A 26,404-nucleotide genomic window follows, 5' to 3' on the forward strand; every position below is an offset into this window, starting at 1 on the left:
GACCCTGCCTGAGGAGGACCCACGGTGGTCCCTTCCACCCCGACCCATTCTGTGAAAGCTCGGCCTGTTTCTGTGACCAGCATCAGTGTTCAGCTCCATGTTGCTTTACTCAGTGCCGCTGAACCTGGGCTGCGTTCCCCATAAATAAATACTACCAGAGCAGCAGTTTTAAAGGCCTTTAAAGTCACAGGCCTTGTTAAGTGTTAGCAATGATTTTATAACGATTTTTACATGCTAATTTCTGCTTCTGCCCTCAACTGAGTGAGGCAAACCCCCCAACAGTCCAGCTCTGCCTTCCCATCTCCACAAGGCCTGGGCCTCTCACAGATGCCCAGATGCATCTGCAGTATTTACTAGGTCTCCAGATTTTCCTGTTACTGGTCATTTTATACTGTTATGGTTTCTGACAGTGGGGTTTTGGTTTGGTTTTTTTTTCCCCTGCAGCTACTGACAAGTCTTTTAAAAGCTGTGTTTGTATTCTGCAACTGTACTAAGGGGGAACTAAATATTTTATCTCAGAAAATCCACAATGAGATTTGTTACTGTGCTTCCTTCAGACTGAGCACTTAAAGCTCCCTGAATGGGATGAGGAACAGTAAGACAGATACCGAAATGGACAAAGATATACACCAAAACACTGAGTGAACAGCCTATGATCACTTTTGAAATGCTCAGCTCCTTGCAAGTGTCTGTACCCATTAATCCGAGGGTAACAGGAGCCACGAGGCTGCCTGTTGGGAGGGGAGCTGGAGGAACCATACACCACAAAAAACACGGGGACAGAGACACCCACCCCTCCACGCCATGAGGGATGCGACTGTCAATTTGTTATTTTCATTGCACGTGCCTTTTGCAGGAGCATCGGCAGGAATACCGGAAAACCCCAAACATTTCTTTCCCACGTCGCAGCAGCTTTCCCGTCCCACCTGGGCTGTGGCGGGCACGGGGCCGAGGGCAGAGCGGCTCCGCGGCCGAGCGGGCCGCGGGTGCCCAGGGCCGAGCACCGCCGGCGGGGCGGGACGGGGCCGGGCCGCCGGCGCTGCCGCCCGGAAGGACGCGGCGTTCGCCTGCCCCGTGACCGCGGCCCCGCCGGAGCCGCCTCACCCGGGCCCGCGGTGCAGCCGCCATGGCGGGGGACAGCCCCAGCGCCCTCCCGGTGCAGCTGGTGGAGCAGCCCAGGTGGGTGGGTTGTTCCCCGACCCCGCCGCCGCTTATCCCGGGGCGGGTGGGCGGCCTGTGGGCGGCCGGGAGAGGTGGGATGATGGGTGGGAAAGCCCGTCCTCATGCTCCGGGCTGAGGTGCGAGGAGGTGTGGACACGTAGCGTCTACACTCCGTAGGTTTTTCCCTGACACGAGCAAAGACTGCTGGGGAAGCGCCCGCTGCCCGGCAGCGCCCGGGGCTCCGGCCCCGTCTCCCACTCACAGCATCCCGGCCCGCCCCGGCGCCCCTCGCAGGGTGGCGCTGGGGCAGCAGGCGGAATCGTTCATTCATTCATTCATTTATTCATTCATCATTTCGCCTGCATCATTTTTCCCCAGAGTTTTTTGGGGAATGCTGATGATTCTCTCGTCCTTTTTACTGTAAAAGGCCCTGGAGCAGCGCTGGCCTGGCCCGTCCTGTGCCTGCTCCTCGCCCATGGAGTTGCGCTCGGTGTGTGCAGTTAACACGCACACAGACCAGCCTTCCTGCTCGCGTCAGCGCTGCACAAGGGGCACTTCTTAAAACGCCGGTTACTGCGTGCGATTGCACCGCAAATCCCACGGAAACGACGAGTCCGGCATTTCCAGACTTGGAAGTGTGAAGTTGTGAGGAGTGCCTTTGCTTTAAGGCTCCTGACAATTTTCTTCTTGATGTAGGTGCTTGAAATGCAGTGCGCGTCTTGCAACATCAAGGCCAAAGCCTGTAAATAGCCTTTCATCACGCCTGCTTGTAAAACCCACATTAAAAAAAGAGATCAATCAGCACTTAGATAAACATGCCCTCACGACTGCTTTGTTTGTTGTCTCTTGGTACCAACACTACTATAAAAATATCTGTGAAACAAAGCAGCATTCTAAAAACTGACACAAAATGGAATAAAGTTAACACCTAGAATTCTGCCAACAGAATCCCCCGTGGACTATAATATTATTAATGCGATCTAGAGAAGGGATTGAACAATGAAATGGCAGAAATTGCTTTTGCTAATTGGTGGATGAACGATATACCAGTCAATACTAGGGGAGATTATAAGAAGGAGAAATCATAGACCTAATACAGCTTTGTAACTGGGCACAAAGATAGAAAGGTACTGAAAGATCTGTTAAAAATATCACAACAAAATGCATTTTGTAGCTTTGCATTTATAAAAACCTTAAGAAACATTTGCATGCATGTAGCTGAACAGTAACACAGCCTTTACAAAGATGTAAAAACTAAGTAATTGTGGAATTTTCTAACATCTGTTTCTCGTTGCAGTCTTCTTACTTCCACTTTGCATTAAGTAGGCTTCCAGTTCTAGATTTAGATTAAATGTAGAAACCTTATGAGGGTTCCTGTTACTAGATTTTTGTCAGTAGACTAAAATTTTGCTTTAAGGTAGTTTCAAAATGAATCACTATCAAGTTTCCTATGCTTCACTAAAATAAATGGCTTCATCTGTTCTCAGCCCTTGTTTTCCTGCTGTTCTGCATGACACACTAAAGTATTCCAACTTTGCAAACATCAAGCAGAAGGTTGGTACCTTTACAGTTGCAGGAAGTAAAGCAATATGACAAAGTTTATTTGCTTTGAACTTTCAGTAGCACATCAGGCACCTCTAAATGGAAAACCTGAAGTGCTTTTGCTGGAATCCTGTGGAGTAAGTACTGTCATAAGTCATGGGGATAATCTGACTTTTGGAATTTTAGTTCTCTGTGTATATATTTATACAAAGATGGGGTAATGCCAAATATGAAAATTGATAAAAATCAAAATGTAAGTATAGTCTTCAATGGTATATGAAGGGCAGAAATAACCAGTTTAATGTTAGTCCTGATGTAAGAGAGAAAATGCCACATACTTCAGGAAGCTGAATTGAATTTTCTTCAACAAGCATTGAAGCTTCCTGTCTTTAATGCAAATATAGTCCTTCTAAATGTTTCTAACCTGTCTTTCAGATTGCAGAAACTGAAGGAGATGTTTATATCCAAGTTTGGATCAGCTCCTAAGTTTTATGCTCGTGCACCAGGACGAGTCAACTTAATAGGTAAAAGAGAAGAATTAACCTTCTGTTGTTTTACTTCATCTGTCATAATGGAAATCTAGTAGTTTAAAACAAAGAATGAAAATGCTGGTCTTAATTTTATATTTTCAAAGAAGTTTCTTGTGATAAATGGAAAATCATATATAATTTGGTAGATTTTACAGTATCTTGTTATAAACAACTCTGCATGGATATCAGTTTTGGAGAAAAACATTTATAGACAGTAGTGATGGTTTTGAAAATTGGAGTAACTTGCCAACTATTTTTTAAAAATTAATTAAAGTTTTCAAATATAACCAGCCCCACAACAATATAAATGATAAAGCATTAAATGATTCTACCATCTTTTGTTTACTCTTCCATAGAGATGTGTCCACAGAACTTAAAATAGTGGGTGTGATTCACTGGCAGACTGGAGAGTCACAATTGTTTTGTGTTTAGGACTTACTTTTATTTCTGTATCAGCCTTATTTTTTAGATTTCTCTGTCTGTGTTAGGATTGTGTTCTCCCTGGAGCTGAGTTTCTTGCATATGTTCATAAAATAATCCTACACATTTGAAGACGTAGTAAAAGGATCTTGAGAAACAGAGCTGTAAAGGTCAATTAGTTTATTATGCAGTTAATGTTAATTTTTATATCAGTGTTATGTGAACATCTCATATAGACTAAATAGCATATGGTAACTGGGAATTATTCCATCCAGGGAGAGGATGTTTACTACATACATTTTCTATTTGGTTTTTACTTTATGTGTTGTATGCAACTGTATTAATGATTATTTAAATATAGTAGTTATCTTCTTGGAAAAAGGTCCAGAAATTGTATGCACATGACAGTTCTCATCCTTGGGCAGTAATCAGCATGGTGGAGGTTTTTTAGAATTTTTGTAAGTCAGTGTTAAAATATGACCATTTATAAACCGGCAATAGATAAAAATCACTAAAGAAAGAAAAACTTTTTGTGAAGTAATAAGAAATGGAGGAAACGTACCCCAAAGTTTAGGTAATAAGAGTTGAAACTACAGTAAGAGATTGTCTCATCCAGTAAACAACACTGAAGCCCTGTAGAAATCATGTTATTGCTATTCTAGAAAGAATTATTGCAAAGTATTTTCTTTGTTTCTTTGCTAGGAGAACACATAGATTACTGTGGTTATGCTGTGCTCCCAATGGCTATAGAACAAGATATCCTGATTGCAGTAGAACCTGTACAAACTCAAGTTGTGCAACTGGCAAATACCAATTCTTCATACTTGTACGTAATGACTTTTTTAATTCATTATTTTTTATGAACCTCTTCATGCATTGCAATACAGTTTACCTTTTCAGAGATCTGACAGACTTCCATTGCAATAGAGAGTCTGATTGTGTAAAACAATTTATATCAGCAGATGGAATCCCACAGGCTGACTCCATGCCATGTCTGTTAGTTCAGAGCAATAGCTTTGCAGCTGCTGTCCCCCACCTGTTTGTTCATATTACTCTGTAAGGCCTCTGATTTTTCAATCCTAAAATTCTGCAATTCTGTCCTTCCTTCTTTTATCTCATCTTTCTCGATATGATCCCCATAATTGGCAGCAGCTCCGTGTGCCCTGGAGAAGGGAGTGGAATGTTTTGTAATCAATTACTGCCAAAGTAAGGTAACACTCCCCTGCTCTGGAGAACCTGGGCCTGTGTTTTCACAGCACAACAGCTTTAGCAACAATCCTGGCTCAAAAAAAATCTGTATTCCCTTGCTTCCACTTCTTCCACAGCTGTTGTTCACAGAATTAAAGGGCAATTTAGGTTGGAAAGGACCTTTAAAGATCCCTTGTAAATAATCTTGTTGGCCTTTTGCTGAACTCCCTGCCAATGGCTTTCATGTATTGGGAAACCCCAAAACTGGATGCAATATTCCACTATGGTCTCACAAGTGCTGAACATAGGGAAATAATCCTGCCACTCTTTTAAACTTCAGGCACGTTTTTCTGCCTCTTTGTAACAGACTGATATTTGTGTAGTTGCATGGCAGTTCAGATCAGGTCACTCACCCACATGAGCTTTTGCGGACATTTTGCAAAAATCAGAATCAGCAAAAGCTTAGTTTAAGCCATTTTTATTGAGCCATTGGTTTAATTGGTAAATTAGTTCCTGAAAGCACAGTGTGTGGCAGCACAGGGACAGGAACATACTGACAAAAGTGGGAAATACTTGAGCACATATTCCTGCTTAAAGCTCAGTTTGTTATAAACACATTCTGAACTGCTGCCTGTGACTAAGACAGTTGAAAAGAATTTGTACTTCCATGCTAAGTATAAATACCCAGAGATTTTTCACTTTGTGGAGTATGTTTTCACATTACAGCTGGGCTGAATTAAGATGTTTGCCATTGCCAAAAGGCAATGGCTTGGCTTATTTTACCCCTAGTCTCCCTGTACCTGCTTCTAAATCAGCTCAGCCTCTGCCTTTTAGCAGGTGTAGAGTACTTGTTTGATCTTAAGCTGAAGTGCACTATTCCCCCATTTTTTGCTTGGATAATTTTCTGTCATTTTAGTGAACTGCCTTGCACTCAGCACTAAAGCTGAGTTGGGGTTAACAGTGGGAACAAGCAGTGGTGGTGAACAGGGAAGGGAAATGGAAGGTGTGTGGGACCTTTCCTTTCTTCAACAGCAACCTCCCACCAGGGCTTAAGCTGTGTTGCAGAACCATTCTGCAAGAGACAATAGCTTCAGAATTACAATAGTTTTGATTAGGAAAAGCTGTTATAATGAACACTAAATAAAGCAGTAATAAAAAGGTAAACATTTTCACTTGGTCTTCAAGCTTTGCTGCATTATCTTGCAATTGAAATGGCTTTCTCAGGACAGTTCCACAAAATGTAGAAATACAGCCTTTGAATTTAAATTGCACACACACACACACTGACACTATATTTTTACATCTGCCCTGGTTTCAGTTTAAAATCTTATGCTTTAAACCATAAACCAAGAAAAGATCTCAGAACACAGCATTAAGCATCTTGGTTTTGTTGAGACACTGTTGCTTAAAAACAAAGCTAAAACATGTCCATAATTTCATAACAAAGAAATCTTTTTCAACACTTTGAATGTTACACCACATAACAAAACTGATGACAGTATGTCTTTTTTTCCCTGCCTGTTGCACTGGTAGATTTATGTCTGTGGTGAATGTGTATCTATAGGCCTTTGGTGAACAAGGACTAACCAGAATCCTCTGTAGAATTACTATTTCCTATTTCATTCTTATTTTGTGAACTGGTAAACTGTGGAACAGTTCTGTAGCACTCTTCCACCCTGATAGTTCACGTTAACTTTCAGTAGAAATAGAACAGAGAACAGGTTGATAGAAAAAACACCTGTTTGTTTTTTATCATAAATTATCTCAGCTGATCTGATGCCTTTTATGTTATTGGGACTAAAAAGGTATTCAAAACTTACATTCTTTTGAAGTTCTTAATACCTCCCTTTCACAAAGCATCTTTGTAATGGAGAAGTATGTGTAGAGAGAATAACTGACATTATACTTCTCAAAGTGCCTTCAGAAGTACCAGAGGATGGTAATTACCAATCAGTTTCCATCTCACAACAAAACCTGAAAGTTTTGTTTGTTTATTTTTAAATCAGGGTATTTGTACAGAAGACTCAAACGGATAAACTAACAGATTGACAAAGACAATAAGGTTCTGTAAGAAAGAGCCAAATTGATCTCCCAAAAATAAGGATTATTTACTTTTCAAGCAGTAAAAACCACCTCAGTCACACTACTTAAAAATCCTATCTCTTCTAATTATACAGAGAAATTGAAATTTTTATGTCTAGTTATGGAGAACTGGCATTTTTTCCCCAAACAGAAAGGCTGGAACAGACAACATCAGAGTATTTTTATTTCATGGGTATGTTTTTCCCAATAGTTTATTTTATTTTGTTATAAAGTTCTTATATTAAAATGCCTAATTTTCAGTAGGAGGTTCAAAAGCAAGCTGATGATTTACTGATTTAAGATAAAGCTTGGATATTTAGGAACTGTTTTTAACAAAAAACTGAATGTGATAACAAAAAAAAGACTTAAGTATTCTGGGAATTTTGACAGTCCCACATTCTGTGTTTGTGTGAATTATGTCCTTATAAAACCTGCCAAAATCAAAGCCATTTTTTTCTCCCATTTTCTATGTAAGAAGATTGCAAAAAATAGCAAAATGCATTTTAAGAAGTCATTATTTTAATTTATCTTGAGAACCAGCAAATATATAGTCATAATATGTGTCTTCTTGTTCATTGAAATTTTTCTCTGAGAGGGTAAAATGAATTATGAAGATAAAATATTTTAGAATTCTTTGAGGCAAAGAAGACTTAAGATTCCTTTTCTCTTAATCACTTTCACACATTGCTTTCCACCAGCCTTGTTTTTTACAACAGTAATTTAGGATTATTTTAGGAAGCAAGCATAAATAAACACAGAATTTTAAAATCTTCATTACTTATGACAAGTTTTTTCTATTTTACAAATACCTCATAGGGGGTTTATTTTATTAAAAAACCATAAGCAAGTTGATGTTTTATTTTCTTGGAGATCATTCTAAATACACATGAATCTCAAATTGGGAGAATTTACAGCCATTCTCAAACTTTCCTAGTACTCCAATCTCACTACTCCCTTTCATATCTTCTGTGTTCCTCAGCAAAACCTATTAATTTCTTACTGTAGCTTTGTGCAATTCTTTGCTGCTGCACTGCTGATAAAATGCTGTTTGTGGCACTAAAATAGCAGCTTACACATTAAACTGTACACCAGCCTGATGGGTTTGCTCTGTAATTAAGGTTGAACTTGAATGTATAACTGGCAAAATGAGAATTCTAAGTTGATAGTCCAAGTGCCAGATGTGTCATGTGCCATGGAGCTGGGAATGGGCTGCAGGCTGGGAGTGCAAGTGGAGATCTCTCTACAGACGGGCAAGCAACAGACCAGATGAATTCTGGTGCCACTGCAACACTGCTTGTTGCTTTGGGGGCTGCATGACACAACAATTGCAGCCTCTAAGTGCACCAGAATAAAGTGAGCTTTTCAGACATTGCTTGAATACAGTTATATATAGTTGTATAACTTTTTATCCATAGGTAACAGGATAATTTACGGATAAAAACATCTTTTCACTCATATCCATTACAAGTATTAATTAGTGATGTCCTTTTGGACAAAAATAAACCCAGGAAATCAATAATCTATGTAGTTTACTAGCACCAGTGTAAGAAGGAAAAATTCCATCCTTTTAGGAGTTGCAGACTGTCCCCTGAAGTATTATTTCTTGAAACTGGTTTTATTCCTGTTAAATATTTCCAGGAATTCAGCTGCCTCTGTTCATATTTTTTATCAGACCTTGCCTTGTAGAGCACACCTTAATTTGGAACTTTTGAATATTTTAAATTTGATTTCTTGCTGTTCTCAGTGCCTTTGCTGTTTCTGTGTTGGGCACCTGCTGTCACAACATCAAGCAGATGAAGTTCCTGGGTGTTCAAGGCTACAGACTGCCAAACAACTTGCACCTCTCTGAGGCCTCTGTGTGTCACCCATGCCCATTTTGACAGCACCTGGCTGTTCTTTAGGAACATCCAAGCTCAGTATTTTTATTAACTTGAAAGAAAGATGGAGTAGGAATTATCCAGGAGGGAACAGATAAAATATTTAAACTAAATATTTTTGTCTTGTAACATACATAATATAATTCTGGAGCATTAGGCTTGTTTTAGTGAAGTGCCATTCAAAGCAAAGGTAATAAAGATGAAATCCTGAGCAGGAATTACCAGAGTGCCTGAAGTTTGTCTGCCTCTAGTCATGGTTTGACAGATATGATTATTTGAATTTCCATTTCTAAGAAATCATGATAGCATACACATACATGATGGAAGGCATCCTGCCTTAATTAAGGATGTCAAAGGCAGCTTAATTTCTGTATTTATTTAATATATTCTTTATACTTACTCAAGAGTTCTTATGCTTTCATCTAAAATAACCATATAGAAATGATTAATAAAGAAGATATGTAAAAAGATCAAACAAGAAACCAAGCCAGAGAACATTGCACTGAAAACCATCACCAGTTTTGTCCATCAGCAGGTGGCAGTAACAAGCCATGTTTTTTCAAACTAAATTTAATACAAATCAAAGCCTTAAGGTTTTTCTGTTTTTGCAGGGATTTCAGTACTAGTGTTAATAACATTCAGATTAACAAAACCAAACCTCAGTGGCATAACTACTTCCTGTGTGGACTGAAGGGTATTCAGGTAAGCCAAATCCATTTAATTTATGAAATTAATGTAAAATATAAGAACACCTATTTACTCTCTAAATGTTGCCCTGCATTATATAGCTTTTTTTTTAACAAATATTTTTATGTTAAAACTTGAAGAGGAGATATGAGTGGGTTTTCTTTAAAATACTGGCAGAGCACTATTTTCATCTCTGTAAAACAAAATACAATAGCAAATAATTGCTTCAGAAAGTCGTGATCAAACATCATCAGGATGACATTTCTGTATTTTGAAGTCAAAAGGAATGTTTTCCAATGGAATTATTTAATTAAAATCTGCTTTGAAAAAGGTTTGGAGGTTTGTTTTTTTCAGGACACAAAGATCATATCTTAACCCTTTTCTTTCTATGGAAGCATTTAAAAAACACGGACCTTCATTAAAGTTGAAAACCTGTAATTTGTGCACAGCAGCTGAGTGAAGCTGACTCATGCAGTAGGCAAAAGAAAATGCAAAAGCCAAGTAAACAGCATACAGAAGAAACAATCCATTAAGAACCATTACTCATCCCGGTTTTCGGGGTTTGGAATTTGAATGGGATTTTCAGAATGTCCTGAGTTCAAAGTGCAGCTGTGCAGGAGGGGGCACACTGACGGAAAAGGCGGGAGCTCAGCCTCCCAGACCTTTTCCTGTCTGCCCACTCGAGGTTGAGCTCCCCTCTCCAGCCTGGCCTGAAGACCCAGCTCTTGTGAAAACAAGTGCTGGTCATCAGTGCTGCGTGGGAGGCAGCCTCAACTCACCATCGAGGATCCTGCAAATCTCACCTGCTGTTTGCAGGTGAGGCACAGAATTCACAGAATTCACGGCCCTTTGAGGGGAGAAGTAAAGGTGTCTTCTCTGCTCAATGTTAATCTAATGATATTTCTGGAACGGCAGATGGGATAAACAGTGATGGCAAGTCAGGAACAGGTCACCACAGCCAGCCCAAATTATGGGTAAATGCGCTTTTTAAAGCACATGAAGTTTGCCTCAGGAGAGGCCATCTAGGTCACCCCACAGGATGATCCAATAGATGAGGACTGCAGACTGCTGAAAAGCCTACCTCAGACCTGCCACTGGAGGCTTCAAAATAACAATATTCAGAACAATCAGTGCCACAAATCACTTTATTACAATTCACAGGTCCTAAACCGCCCCCTGCTCCTATGCATAGACCCAAATAAATTACTTATGTGTGCAGTAACATGAGTATTTTCAATTTTGCATTGCTTAGCAATACAGGCATTTAAATTGCACTGACTGTAGAGATATAGGTTTCTTTACAATATATCCTTTCTTACATTAAAGCTTGCATGACCAATTGCCTTTATTTATTTTGCAGTCTGCTACTGAGATCTGTTTCCTAAGGATAAGCTTTTGTATTTGAAGGTTAATTTGCAAAGCAGGTTTGCAGACTCTAGTACTGGCAAAAAATAAGCATAAATGCTACAGACTTAAGAAACTCTGAAATACAAGTACTCAGGGGGTCCAGCGGGATAATCTGTTTATATTAGGTTGAACATGCTATCCTTTTGGGACAGAACTGTTGCAGAACTTGGCAAAGTCCATTTTCATTTTTGAAACTGAAGTACGTTTTCTATTTAAACATTGCGTGATAAGTCTGCAAGCCTGATTCACATTCAAGACGATCCAGAAACTGTGGATCAGTTTCTGGTTACTCAGGCATTTTCTGTTTATGAACAAGCCTGTCTAGTGTTCTTCAGGAAGGGGCATGGGCAGCAACAGTATTCTAGATATGAATTTCCTTTATTTGTGAAACAGGAAATTCAAAATATAATTTGAAGTGATGGTAGAAGACTTTAAAGGAGGCTCTTTGTGTTTGCTGATTTCTACCATTGGTATTTATGTTTGAAGCTGTTTCAGGAGAAGTAGTAGAAATCTTTTCAAGGTGGACATTTCTTGATGAGAATACTGTTATTTTTTCTGATTATTGGCACTGTAACAGTTTATTGACGTGTAAATTGCATCAGAAGTTAGCTATTCATATACCCCTCATATATAGTCAATGATTTTTTAATAAGTACTGCATGTTTGTTTCAAACTAATAGCAGAGAGAAATTTTATAAAAGTGATTATAAATAAAAAGACAAAACAACTCTATTTAAAAGAGTACGCACATGAGGATTTATGACTTCTTGATTAAATGTATTATCTGTGGTATCTGTCATGTGTGTTAGAATATTTTAAACTTCATTCAAAAAATAGCATGCCAGAGACCGTCCCCACTGGTAGGTGTGTCTTTGTGACCCTTAAGTACCATTGTGGTTTTCCCAGTGTCAGTCCTGTGGGTGCTTCAGGACACGAGGATCTGCTTTGAAAACAGCTGCATGGCTACTGCTTCCCCCTCAGTGCCATGTGGCTCCCAAATACCACGTGCCAGCCTTGGAAGTGAAGCATAAAGTGGACCTTGAGCTCTTTGGCGTGCCTAAATGAAGAGCTGTCAAGAAAAGGACAAAAGTAGGATACAAAAGGATTGGTAACTTCGCACTGTCCCCACAGCAGCTCAAAGCAGAGCCAGTTGCTGCAAAACCCACCCACGAAGCTTGGTAAATTCTTGGGCGTGCAGCCCATCCTGAGTTCTGCTTGGGGTAGTTATGTGTTTGTGTACAGCCATTGCAGACATACCTTTGGCTGAAGCCCCACCATTGGCTTTGTTCTTAAGGAATAGAATGAAAATTTTGCTTTTGCTTTATTTTGGAGATACCAGAAGCAGGTCCTTGCTTCCAGCAACTCAGCAGAAGGATTCTCTTTCTAAGTATCAGATAATTGCAAGCCTGAGCCTGTCTGTACTTGAAACTGAGATTGTTTATTTTTTCATTGTTAGGAACATTTTGGTCTCAATAACCCAACTGGAATGAATTGTCTGCTAGATGGAACCATCCCTCCAAGTTCTGGTCTCTCTAGCTCCAGTGCTTTGGTGTGCTGTGCAGGACTCGTGACACTCAGAGCTAATGGAAAAACCCTCTCTAAGGTAATTTACTGTAAAACACGAGAGTGTCAGCAGTAAAATTCTACTTAAAATTAAATATTGTTAATGCCTGTAAACATTAAAAACATGATACAATTGTTTTTGCAAAGAGTTGTTGGATATAAACTTAAGATATTGCACAATCGAGCAAACATCTTCGGCCAAATTTTGGCAGGGTTTGAATTTGGCAAGAAAACAGGCTTACATTAAAGCTGAAAAAAGGAGCATTATTGTAAGCCTGTATTTTGGCCAACCATCAGGTCCATGCCTGGACCAGATGTGCTATCTGCAGGCCAGGGCTGAGGATATATGTGCTGAAGCATGTGGACCACACCCCCGAGGCCTTTACTCTCTCCCTGAATGACTTTTCATGGCTTTAACAACAGAGCATCTGTTGGAGGCCTGTGGAACAATTTCTTGATAAATTATGTAATCAGCACAAAGTAGAGGTAAAATTCTTCCATCTGACTCTCCTTATTCTCTTCACAGTTTTTTTGGAACACATATTTACAATCCAAAATGTATTCCTCACTTTTAAACAAACATTAGTCTAAAAACAAACCCCAAGTATGTGACCTGTTAGCAGTACAACTGTTAGCACTGTTTGGCTTGTGTAATACAGATTTCTGGAGGAGTCATGGTCCTTGAAGGTGCCATATGGGAATGAAATTCTCTCCATTAAAAATGTCTGGTTAAGTGAAACTAGGATCTTAAATTAGAACATTGTCAGGAAGAGAAAAGAACAGATCTAAATGTGACTGTTACACATATTTGTGCCTATTGTCTAAGACAGACATTCCCAAATCGTGGTACAAAGCCAACTGAAAGTGGCACATGATGATGGCAGCTGTTAACTCTGCTTGTAACAAGCATTTCTGTGAGCCATGAGGTGAACAGATCCACACAGAAGGTCTTTGCTGATCTGTTGAGATTTTCTTCTCTATGAGGCTGCAGTTGCAGGAGTGCTCTCAGCAGTGAGGCCACAATCTGACATTGCCCAGCTCCATTGCCCAGCTGGCTTCAGGGGCGTCAGGCAGGGCTCAGGCAGAAGGGAGCAGGGTTGGAGAGGCAGGGAAGCTTTTTGTGTAGGAGGATGTGGCTAATGTCACCCTGACTGGTGTTGGTGTCTGATCAAAGGTCAGTAAGGGATTGGACACCATAAGAGAGGCTCTGGTTTGGGAGGTGAGACACGTAGAGCAGCGGTAGATGAAAATATGGAATTGGGGATCCTTCTTGGATGAGTGAGACTGCAACTAAAGGGTTGGAGGTGACTGAATGTGTACCTGGCCTGACAAGAAGCTTCTGGTTTTGCAGAGATGGTCCTACCACAGGTCAGGACTGTCTCTAATGGTGGTCACCTCAAGAGCAAAGTTTGGGAACAGCTGATCAAAATCACTGGAGGGCATGTGTTCAGAAATTGGGTATCTTCACAAGCATAAAATGGACAGAGGTCAGAAAGCCCACATTTTACTAGGTAGTAAAAATCTGTATCTGGAAAACCAGGAGCCAGGTTTTCATTATTCCAATTCTGCACAGTGTTCTTCAGAGAATAAATTATACAGTGTGTATCTTGAGCTGAATTTACACGTGGCTTGGGAGTACCAGCCGGCATTCTGCCAGACTTGTTGTAAAGAAAGGTGCAAAACTCCTGTCATTTTCATAGAAAATTATGGAAGAACAGAAGGAAGACAGAGACTCCACTGAGTGTCTTTTCTTCTCCTCATGTGTCCTGTTCAATCCTCTTCTTGATAGTAGAAAAATGTGCTGAAAGTTAAGCTTGTGTCTGAAATACAGTTGGACAAACACAAGAGACACAATTGCACATTTTTGTCAGGAAACCCTGCTGTTTGCAGCCAGATATTTTGCACTTATGATGAAAAATGAGCAATTAATGTACAGATGAGGCTTCTCAATAGCCACCATAGGAGCAGTTAAGAACATATCCAAGGTTTTGTATGCTTGCATAAACCAAGGCACCTGGTTGTCATGGTTAGGAGAGAGGGTGACAGCTCTGAAGCCTGATTGCTTTTGTCCAGGCTTCAAGTTTCTCCAAATCTTACAGGACAGTAAAAACTCATTCAGTGTTTTTTGTTAATTTATGATTTACCATTAGAGACTTCTTATATGTAGCTAAATCCAGAGCCTCTGTTGCACTGGATTTATGCTTAGCCTTGCAGAACTGCCTTGTAAAAGGCAGGGCTAGTCTGAGTATAAATTAGAGCAATTTAGGCATGGGAGTCCTCAGCAGTATAAAACGTGCTCTGGCCACTTCTTGCCAGCTCCTAATGCATCCTGTGCTGGTGTCAAATGGGATCTGTGCAGGATCCAGTCCTGCTGGCTCTGTGTCAGCAGGGAGCTCCCCCGTGGCAGGGAAATTCTTAGCTGAGCACGAGTAGGGGCTTTCCAGATCCTTTCTACTAGAAAGCTAACCAGGACTGTGCATTTTTAAGGCTCTGGATATTTATGTGTTTATTTTAAATAAGAAATATCACTTTACCCCTCCCATCCATCCTTTTTTCCCAAATGCTTTATAGTTGTGAAACATGTAAATTGTAGTATTTGTAAGTAAAATATTTGGTTATTATGGTAATTTTATGAGAAAAGATTGACTTTTTGCCCCATACTAGTCTGATGGACTTTGCAAATTCTTAGTATGATGGTTTGTAGCAGGAAGACAGGAAAATTTTGGCTTTGGAATCAAATTTGGCTTAATCGTAGGGCTTCTGTAGCCAAAGTTATGAAAAAATGACCTTTTACTGAATGGAACATTTATCTGTTTTGTTTCTGTGAAACTATTTTTATGAGAATATTTTAGTTATATGCTCTTTTTCCTGATAAATGTAAGTTTAAAATAGTTGCTGTAGAGTAGAAGTTGTTGAAATCCAGAGCTTTTATGAGATAACACTTCCAGTGTAAGGTTCAGGCCTGGGAGATTAAGAGCCAAAACCCCACAAATTATAAAACATTGTAAAAGCATGGCTAGAATTTCATGGTGGCTAACTTTAAAAATAGCAGTTTTTTGACATTGAAAACAAAATCAGAAAAAAACATGCTCTCACTAATTGTGTGTAGCAGTCTGAAACAGGGCATTGTTTCAGCGTGCATACAATATTTTTTTAAAAAACCATCATACACATACACAATAGTTAGGAAAATACCAGTTCAGACAATTCAGCCAGATGTGCAGTGCTAACCAGTTGCAGCAGTGCAATAGCATTCAAATAACAAGATGGAAAATGCAGAATGCAATCTTTAAAAAGAATCCATTTTTCTCCTCCAAACAGGATACCAGTTGAAGGCTGTGTTGGCATCACTCAAACAGCAGCAATGCTCAGTAGTAGTAGTTCTTGATTTTAAAGTGATTTTTATTTCACTGTTACAAAATCAATCTTTTGTATAACTTTTCATCAGGAGATGATACTTTTTGTAAAGGAAACGTAATAATGCTCTAAACTGTCCCAGCTTTGTGTTCTGTGGTAGGAATTAATGAGTACAGAAAATCACTTAGAACTGAGTAACTAGATTTACTTCAAAGATGTGATGATAATGTTGTTGTCCAAATGTTAGGGCTTGTGAAAGTAAGGTCTGTTCAGCCACCTCAACATTTATTCTGTTACATCAAGGCTGGGTATCTGTGCACATACTTTTTGGGCAGAAGAGATGAAAACTGAATAGGGTTTATCTAATTTGAAATGTTGAGCATAGGAAGGGGAATCATATTTGGCTTTATCTGGACTGAGAAAAAGCTAAGTCAGACAGAGTAAATAAAGGACCTAAACCTAACCTGTAACGGCACAGTGTCCATTGGTTTCACTTTTCCCAAACTATGGCTCAGCTAAATTTAAGTGTGGGTGTTAACCATTTTTAAACTGTATTTCAGCAGTTACTATACTTGCTGCTGTCACTGGTTTCAGTGGGAGAATAGATAGGCCATCTGGAATCCTTTCTACTTGGTTTCTGAAGGCTCTGTATAATAATGAAAGTGCTTGAGTTGAGCCCTTTACCATTCCTAATCCATAGCTGTCTGGCAAGAAAACCTGTGAGTATCCACACTGATAGTGTGTGACTTCGAGATAAGTAACTTGTGCTGATAATACTCTTTAGGATTGGATTATAATTGATTTTATTTTTAGAAGATTTCTTTTTATAATTTATTTTATTGATCTATCAAAAATCTTTGATAGATGCATGTTCAGGTTAATAATATGAGGAACCAAATTGTTTACACAAAAAATGTCACATAGATACTGCATTTTAAAGTACTGTTAATACAGAGAAATGCTAAAGTTCCTTTCTCTCTGTGGAATTGAAAAACAGGGTTCTTGTTAAGCTTGACTGTATGTTTGTAATCAAGGGGAAACAGAGTACTTTAGAGCAGTGGTAATCAAAGGCCATAATCTCTCATCAACCTAATTGATAACCTTCTATTTGAGCATGTTAGGGGGCAGACAAAGTCAAGCTAAGATTGCTGTGCTTATGAGGACATCCAGATACTATCTGACAAATATATTCCCATTCTGGAAAAAAAGTAAGCATAATTACCTTGCAAAACATATATGAAGTTCAGCTAATTGGAATTTTATGTGCAAACTGGAAGCAGATGGTAACTTTCAGCAACCTATTCCTAGTCAAAATGAGCTATTAAAAATAAAGGCATTCCTGGTGGTAAAAATAACCTCAAAAATTTGAGCATCATTTTATACCTTACTAAATGAAACATAGTATTTTATATTTCAGAAATTATTTTTATACCAATATGCATATATATATAAAATGTGCACAGATTGGAAAAAAATGACAGTCTAACTAGAGCTGAAATATATTATATAATGGAGAATGTATTCTTCTTACTGTGAAACACTTATCTTTACCTATAAATGTCTCTTCTTCATTTTCAGTATTGTGAACCAAACTCTGTAGAATTTAATAGAAAATCTACACTAAATTTGCCATTAAATTACCAAAATAATTTGTTGTAAAGGAAAGCAGCAGGCTGAGTCTGACTTTTCAGATGAACTTGCTGAAATGTTAAGGAATGTTCTTTGGGGGACCATTACTCTATTTCCATAGAAGAAGTAAACATACGCACAGCACTTTTGACTGAATTGATATTTAAATACTCCAGTTACTTAAATTTGCATGATGAAGAGAATTCTGGAGCACTGAAAATGACAGTGCTAAAAATAACTTATATTAACAAATTCATTTTCTTCATGGAGTTTCCATTCACAAACAATAAAATTTAAAACAAGAAGAAAAATGGATTTTTTTTTTTTAATTTTAAAGATTAGTTACCATTACTGTTGCACTGTAGAACATACAACATCTAGCACACTTAACTTGGGCCAAAATGAACTACATTAAACCACTGAGGCAGATGTAATTTAATACTATCATTTTATGGAGAAGATTGCTTTATTTTGGCTGCTGTCGTTCTGGATTTGTGTATATCAAGTTTCTGTGTAATGTAGGGTGAGCTGTTCCAAAAAAATACTAAGCAACACTAATTCTGTTTTACTAACAAATATTTGCCTGTCTCCTACTCACTAATTGTCTTACTCTTTTAAGGGGTTTACTCTTACACAAGTTTACTTCTTTGAAGGGCTGTGGGAGATTGAAAGGGATTGATCACTGATTTGGAACATATTAACAGTGACAGTTATATAGGGACAAATTCTGTCACAGTTTACACACTGTCCAGACCCATTATTGCATGAGTCAGAATCAGAGCAGTTGGCCTTTGGCCTCTTTGTGAGCAAGAGGACTACTAAAGGTGAAACTCCCTTATCTGTCCTCATTCTGATAATTCTTTAGGTTTCTATTTTTAGGAATTTTTTTATAATGAAGTGATCATCTGTTCACTTTCATTATTCCATTTAGGTCTTCAAGCTCATTATCACTAACATCAAACTGATAGAAAGTGAATTAAATGATAGGGCAACAGAGAATTAAGTGAGCTGTATGGGGTGGGTTACAATTTATCAGTTCTTTGATTTGAAAGACCAAAAAGACTCAGTTGTAAATCTAAACCTGAATTTGAGGTGTTTCATATTGAAATATAAGTAGAGAAAAGCACATATTAGTGAAAAGTGTCATTTTACTGAAAACTCACTTTTTCCATTAAAAATCCAAAACAAGGTAACATGATGCAGAGCTACTGATGAATTCTTATTAGAAGAAATCTCTCCATCTAGAGTAACTACACATAAGGCAAATAATAATAAAAAATCACAACCTTTCTTAGTCAGACTAAATTAAATCTCCACTGATATGATTTCCCAGATGAAACTTGCTGCATGCTGGATAGGAAATCTCGTGACTCAAAGATAAAACGGATTTAAGTGGTAGTAATTTCTTCCTTCGTAACCCAAGACTGACTTGCTCCTTATCAGGGAGAACCTTAAATTGTTTCAAACAAAAAGCAGGGGTAGTTAGTAGAGTCTTAGATCAAAAGCTAGCCTAGGTCTGCACAGTGGGGGCAGTTGCCTGCTAGACAAATGGGTGTTACTTTCTGCAGTAGAATACATTCTGGACAGAATCAAGCTTCTCAAACAAACAGACTAAGAAATACATTTTGAAGACTGTTAGTTTTAGATATTTCCTAGTGCTCCAGCTAACATTGTCTAAAACCTGAGAGCAGCTTCCTTAAGTAATTAATTTACATCAATTTCTTAATGCTTAAGTGTTTGTTAGTGAATTGTATGTACTGAGATTCTTCTCCTAGTGATGTGGCTTTATATTGTTTTAATTATGGATATTCAAATTTATTGTGCTGTATCTTTTTTTTGTTGGATAAACAGCAAAACGCCCGATGTTAATGTATCGTGAAACCCATTGATTCTAAACGTCTCCCATGGAAGCACAGCCAACCTGGCACGTGTACTTGCCAACAGCTATAAAAGTAGTGTTTGCGTGGACGATATTTGGTCTGGCATTCAAAAGCTGCAATATTTAGTGCTTCTTGACAGATCACCAGGGAGACTTCAAGGTTTTACTCACCTGCCAGCTACTGCTGCTGCCACATTACGCGCATCCCTTCCCGGTGTTCAGAGGCTGGACCCAGCCAGTGTGTGACACAGCTCGGGGTACTGCTAGAATAACTGCGGGTATTTTCAGTCTCCATCCCAGCTACCCCACTCACCGACCTCCCTACAGTCAGCAGAAGGGAACAGTTTGCTTCAGCTATGTCACTGCCAGGTTTAAACAAAGGGACTTTGCACGGGAGGGGGAGATGTGGTCACACAATCCTCCTGATGACTCTGGTACTCCAACCTCAGGGAAAGGGGTGGAATAGTAATGCTGAACTGCTTGAGGTTGCATTACAATGTGCTTATGTTAACACAATTAACACACATTTTATGTGGCTCATTTGTCACACTAAAATTGCAAATGATACAGTGACATTTTCCCTAAGGTGTCTAGGAAGAGCTGTAAGTCTGCCTTTCTCCTTTCTTACCAACCAAGATAGTTAAACTGAAAAAGATTTAGGAAAAAGTCACATGGAACAATTAAAGGTACAGAATGACCACCATTAAAAGCATGTTAGGACTCTGGAAAAAGTCACTTAAAGGAAGAAAGGTCAGAGATTCATCAAGTGATGAATATAATTCATGGAATGGATGGGAGTCATTGTTTGTTGCTCCTTCAAGGGTTTAGAGCCAGCAGGTGTGAAATAAAGCTAATCAGGTACACATTAATAATTAACAAAAGGAGACAGTTCTTCACCTGACAAGGTGTAGAAGTCCTTGTTCCTGGATGATCTACATGTTAAAGTTATGTATGAGTTAAAAGGGAGTCTGGATAAGTTCACGTATAAAAATCTGTTGGTAACTAAGGGTGCAGAACTGGCATTCAGCCTAGGGAACTCCTGATCAAAATATCAAGTCCTGGGGAAATAAGATCTTTACTTGGCCTTTGGTTCATACTAAGAACCCACTTTCAGGTACAAGATACAGGACTAGAAGTGGTATTGGTTTGATCTGCAGAGGCTGCTTTTATCTTCATATAGTCTATATTTTTATTCTGGCTCAAGTCTTTTATTGGATTTTATCCAGCTGACAAGACCTTACTTACTTACAGGCACATGCTCAGGCACATGATGGGATTCTGGGGCTTGTCCTGGGCAGGGCCAGGAGAGGGACTTGAAGATCCTTGGGAAGTTCCTTCCGCATCAGGATATTCTGTGCTTATACGCACTTCCCTTCTCGGCTAGGTTGTTGGGCTCTTCGGGGGCTTTTGCAGAGGGGTGAGATCAAAGGAAACATCTCCTGATGTTTGAGCTTTTTCAATTACTATATCAAATATATCACGTTGCTTGTTAGATGACAGCTTAGGACTTACTGTCTGCATGATGTAGTTTACATGGTCTAGTTAGTCCTGTTGGAACAACTTCCTGAAACAATACTACAGAAATTCAGAGGGCAGTAACATATGTAGACCTCACAATAGGTGAGCTAAGGAAATTTTTAATTTATCTAAGTAGTTTTTTTGCAGAGTCATAATGTTACTATTCAGACCCATTTTAACTACGATTTTAGTATCTCTCTGTTCCACTTCTCATTACCATCATATGAATAAGATTTTAAATCTACCCTGCAACTGTTTCCATGAGACAGTATTCTTTACAGAATAAGCCACAATGCTGGAAATAGGGAGGTTTCTGAATTCTCATTTCAGCTTTGTGACTGATTCACATGACTTTGAACAAATCATGTAAGTATCTGTGCTGTCTCTAAGTTGAAGATAACAGCAGCCTTATGGGAATGCTTTTAAAGTAAACTATGTAAAATTCTATGAAGATTTAAATTGTGATTTACTAGTATTTTTGAAATACTGTTTTAGGGATGGAAAAGCATGCTAATGAACCTTGAGTGCATAGAACAAGTTATGTTTTATGGCTGGCTCAAAGTGGTCTGTCATATGAATCAGAATGTGTGGGATGCAAGTGGAGTCTATGTGCAGATGGGGTTTATTCGTTCTCTGTATTTCTCGTGGTGCTCATGAGGAACAAATATCTGCCTTCATCTAGTTCAGTGAGAAAGCCTGTTCTAGGACTTCTGCAGAACTCCATATGCTAACATTGTTTATTTTATACACATAACAATTGTATCTGGACGTGCCAAGCCCCCTCTAACCTACCAGCCTGACAGGTGATGCTGTGGTGCAGCCTGGGTTGTAGTTCCCCTAAATGTGACTGTGAGAATGCTCTGAGTTACTTCTCTGTAGAAACTGCAGCGCATCCAAGAGGGAAGTTCCGTGCCCAGGTATTCATTTGAGATATTGCCAAGTTATGCAGTGAAATCTGGGATCTGAAAAGCTCTGTATTTTTACAGATCAGACATACACTGAAAAGATATAAATAGCAGCTGATCCAAACAGTTCCTGCCCTAAAGAGCTTCTGGGTGTTGCAAGTTGAATGGAAATAAGGCATTGCTGTAAGATAGGCAAAAGCTATTTCCTTTTATTACATGGCTCTCACAGACTTATTTCCTTAGAGATATTTTCCGTGGAAGCCTAAACTCTAAGAACTTGTGTAGTAAAATGGGGATTTTTTCACTTTCTAGTAATGAAGTCACACATATTTATAGCATTATCATGTAAGAAGCCCAAGTAACCATTACTAATTAGAAAGAGGGGGAAGATACTCCTCATTTTACTGAGGAAATGGAGCCGTGATGAATTAAAGGGACTTTCCCTGACTCACAAGAAACTTAATGTGGAGCTAGAAATTGAGCCCAGACCTCCTGAAATTCAGTTCACTGTTTCAGTCATATGACCATCCTTTTCCAAGTATCAAATATGTACACAAGGCTCTCCAGTTTAGTCTTCACATTAGTTTCCAATGAAACTTTGCCCTTTCACTCATTTCAGCAAAAAGGCAAACATTTGCCCATTTGTCTCAATAGTAAGTAGAAACTGCTCTCTATACAGATGACAATTTCCTCTCCATTCACATGCTTCTCATCCTCGTATTAAAGCCAGCCTGTGTCAGCAACGGCCCGTTTAAATTAGAAACCAAATAATATTTCAGGGATGCCTTGGGCTGTCTTGTGGAGAGGGTTCTTTGCAACCCTTGCCAGTTACTACTTGGTGGTCCTGCCAATCCTTGCTAAGTTTCAAAACAGAAGTTGCTCAAGCTGGAGCAGCGCTGCTTGCCCGGCATACGCAGCTGGACAGCTGGAGAGCCGGGACCCAGCGAGGCCTGGTGCTCAACCAGGCACAGTTCACCAGACCTTGTAAAGGGACAGGGGAGTGGCACTGTCCTAATTGTTAACATTCCTCCTCTGCAAGACTTCTCCTGATACTCATTTAATAAGCCTGGGCTCATGAAGTCTAAACAATTTAGGCAATCAAGTGGTAGCTGATGTGTATGTGGAGATAGAGATGCAGCCAGACTAAGCGAAGAGTGAAATGCCTAATTTCTGACTTTGCCAAGCTTTATCTGGCAGTTGCAGATGAAGTAATAGCTCAGGCAGCTGTGCCCAAGAACAGAATTTATGCTGGGAGTACCTCAGGAGCTGTACTTCAGGCCAGGTTTGCAAGCCACAGCTCCTACTTGAGTGCGCATGGCTCGTCTGCCAGCGTGGTTCTTCTCACACAGTGAGTAATACTCATAAGCTCCAGCCTGAAAGCTCCTGCCAGTGGCAACAAAAATTAGGGATGTGGTATTGCTGTGGTCTCAGGGAGACAAAAGGCAGGTTCAGCAGAAACTGACTGAAACATGCAGGTATTCCTAAGTCACAGCAACAGTTGTTTGTAAATAAGTACACCGTCATATGTAGAAAGGAGGGAGCATCTAGAGATGCTGTGTGTGTAGGTTTGTTATTTTCTGTGCAGCTGTTGCTCAGTATTTTAGCATTAAAAGCATCATTGCCTTCATTAGCATTTCATTCAGAATTATTTTCAGCTCATAGTGGAGCAGGGAGATATGGTAACTAGATGTTAAACTTTCATTGATGGGATGAAGAGACCTGAGGTTCAAACTGGAAATGGGACTTGAGTGAACATGGAACAGGGAGGAAAAATGAATTTTCATGAACCTGGGAAATGGTTTTCGTTAAAAAGAAAGAGCACCACAATGCACTAAATTTCTATAGTTTCTCAAGAAAAATAAAAGAAACATTGTTTCAGCTCATCTTTAAAATACACAAAGGAAAGGCAGTGCCAAAAAGGAGAGTATTTTTACTGATTGTACTTTCAGTGTTCTCTTGTTAATGGTCTTTTTCTCGTAAGAGGTCGTTTACCGTGTTGGATTCAAAGAGATCGACTCTGCATAGTTTTAGAATAACTTCATTAATGTTTTTTTGATAACTTCTGCTTATCAGCCTAAGGCTTATTGGCCATAACTGCATTGTGAGCTGAGTAAATTGGTTGTTAGTGCATTTGCAAACAGTTCAGCCTGATTACATTCATCTAAGCACCAATTTTACAGCTGTGTCAGTGGGGCCATTAGAGGACTCGAGCAAGCAAGCGGGCAGGCACCCTGCACATACCTCTCTCAGCATCGTGATTTACTGCCTCTATCTGCTGCCTTTTACAGCTGTGTGCTGGCTAGTGTCCCTGTCTTGCTGCTTAGCTTTTTTCAGTCCTGTAATGCTACATCCTTACTGTGGAATCTGAATCTGACTTTGCCACTGGAAAACGGCCTGTGGCTTTTCTAAAGTTCTTTTTCCATCTTCCTTGTGCTTAGAAAACAAACTGGTAGGGGTCATAATAGGTGGACACAAATCCTTTTCTTTTAACCCACTTATTTTTGACTACTCTGTGTTCTTTGACCATTTCCCAAGGTTTCTCTTGTGTTTCGATGTGACTTAGCCTGATGTCTGAAAGCTTTACTGTTAATTATTATTTTTGACAGTTACGACATTGATATTCCACCCTCCCATAGTATCCTCTGACCAGCAGGTATTAGAATGCACAAAGATATGCCTAAAATGTCACAAAGGAAAGGAATGCACATCACATATATGTGAATTAGTTCAGATAAGCAGAGTACAGTATTTCAAGGAGACACAACAAGCATCACTGACTTGAATATCTGCAGTGAGAAACAGTTTTGGAGTAATTTCTGATTATGGAGTCAGTACATTAAAACAATATGAAGTAATAACTTGCAATTTTTTGCTAAGCTGAGATTCACATGTAGATGGATTAATCTAATTAAATCAACAAAACATTGGCTATTGGGATGGAAGGATTTGAAGTGCACAAGGAAGGTGGGAGGAGGACACCTACAAGAGCTAAGTGTCTAAACAAGGATACTCTGAAAAGCATTTGGCTATGGTGGTCTTCTGGAGGCTGAGTAGTTGCTTCTTTTTTGCTTCAGAATAAAAAGGGAAAAGGGGCCATGTGGCATCCTGGTTGATAGCAGCTTATGTTATTTGACTTGTAAGAGATAATAGTTTCAGAACTCTGACATTGTTCCTTTGTTTTCTCACTAATTAATACGTAAACAGAATAAAAGTATCATCCTTAACTGTGGCTGAAGGTTCATATGTTAATATTTTTTCAGGTGGAACTTGCAGAAATTTGCACAAAGAGTGAACGTTACATTGGCACAGAAGGTGGAGGGATGGACCAGTCAATCTCTTTTCTGGCAGAAGAAGGAACTGTATGTCTACCTTTGTAATCTAAACTAACAATGTAATATTAATTTATGTAAGCAAAATAAACCTGCATTAGTGTCAGGAAGAAAGACAAGACTAGAAACTGGAATACCCTAATAAACAGTATAAGCACCATTGGTATACGATGAATCAGGAATTAAACTTACAAACTTGGGTACAGTCAAGTACGACAAGTTTGAATTAATATGATGAGGAAAATCAGAAATGGTAAGGAGGAAGGAAAAGAAGTGGGGAAAGATCTACTCTAGAAGGGCACCAGGTTCCACTATTTGGCTAATTCATACTGAACTTAGAATGTTTCCCATATAATGAAATCTGAATGGTCGGCATGCCTTGTATTCAGTGCAAATGGGATAATTATTACAAAAATGCTTTCTTGAAACTTCTTATAACCAAACAGTTCTAGGAAGTTTTGCCAGGTTCAGTTACAAAGACAATGGAGACTTTTTTTTCACCAGTTTTGCTAATTCCAGACAATTCTGTGGCTGGATTTTGATGCAGAAGGCATTCAGCAGTCTTAAACGTGGTGACAGAAGGTGAACTAGCTGTGGTAAACAGGACCTGCCAAGTTATGCATGAGTGCTTGCAGTGGAATTTACAGTGAGGTTCATCTGCTGTCCCAGAAGGTGCACAGGACTGCAACTGTTCAAACCTCAGACCTGTCAGAATACTTTTATTGGAATTAATGTAGTGTTTCATAACAACCTTTACTTTCCTTATGATTGTGGCATTATATCTCTGCAGCTTTTGTTCCTTAATGACATGTCTTGGATGGGCTTACACAGAAAAAAACCTATTTCCTAGAATTACACCAAACATTTAATGCCATCATGAGACACATGTATTTTCAATTTCACATCACCTGTACCTACTCTACACCTTTCCTTCATGTTTTTACTGTTAGTGCTAAAAACACAGGGCATGAATAATGAAAGAAGGAAGCAGCATATTATCCTGCCATACACAGAGATGATTATGTAAGTGGAAGCTTTTCTGATATATAGCAGTGGCGACCAAAAAGACAAAGAAAACGTTAGAACGGATGAGAAAAGAATTGTGAACAAACCAGAAAAATATTCTTGCTTCAGTGTACTTGCAGCTGAATGCAGCTTTAGCCTCCCATCTTAAAAAACCAAGAAAAGGACACTGAGGATTATCAAAGTTGTTTTTTTAAATATGAGCATTGACTGAGCAATTAAGAACTTTTCAGCTTGGAAAAGAAGAAGCTTTGAGGGTGATACTTTGTAAATTCCCTAAACAAGTAAAGAGAAGGTAAATGGAGGA

The 26,404-nt window shown here is 39.1% G+C and overlaps 1 protein-coding gene across 4 annotated transcripts in view; it reads left to right on the forward strand.

Annotated features, from left to right (window-relative positions):
* Positions 1 to 1,049: 1,049 nt before the first annotated feature.
* Positions 1,050 to 26,404, forward strand: part of GALK2 (galactokinase 2) — a 46,673-nt gene continuing 21,318 nt past the window's right edge. For all 4 annotated transcript variants that reach the window (XM_041418972.1, XM_041418973.1, XM_041418974.1 and 1 more), the window contains exons 1-6: positions 1,050 to 1,179; positions 3,139 to 3,227; positions 4,356 to 4,479; positions 9,412 to 9,502; positions 12,351 to 12,497; positions 25,006 to 25,104. In XM_041418972.1, coding sequence (XP_041274906.1) covers positions 1,127 to 1,179; positions 3,139 to 3,227; positions 4,356 to 4,479; positions 9,412 to 9,502; positions 12,351 to 12,497; positions 25,006 to 25,104 — 603 coding nt within the window. In that variant the 5' untranslated portion in view covers positions 1,050 to 1,126. The remainder of the gene's footprint in view (positions 1,180 to 3,138; positions 3,228 to 4,355; positions 4,480 to 9,411; positions 9,503 to 12,350; positions 12,498 to 25,005; positions 25,105 to 26,404) is intronic.

Source organism: Onychostruthus taczanowskii, unplaced genomic scaffold (assembly GCF_017590055.1).
Source record: "Onychostruthus taczanowskii isolate IOZ18803 unplaced genomic scaffold, ASM1759005v1 scaffold6, whole genome shotgun sequence".
Taxonomy (NCBI): domain Eukaryota; kingdom Metazoa; phylum Chordata; class Aves; order Passeriformes; family Passeridae; genus Onychostruthus; species Onychostruthus taczanowskii.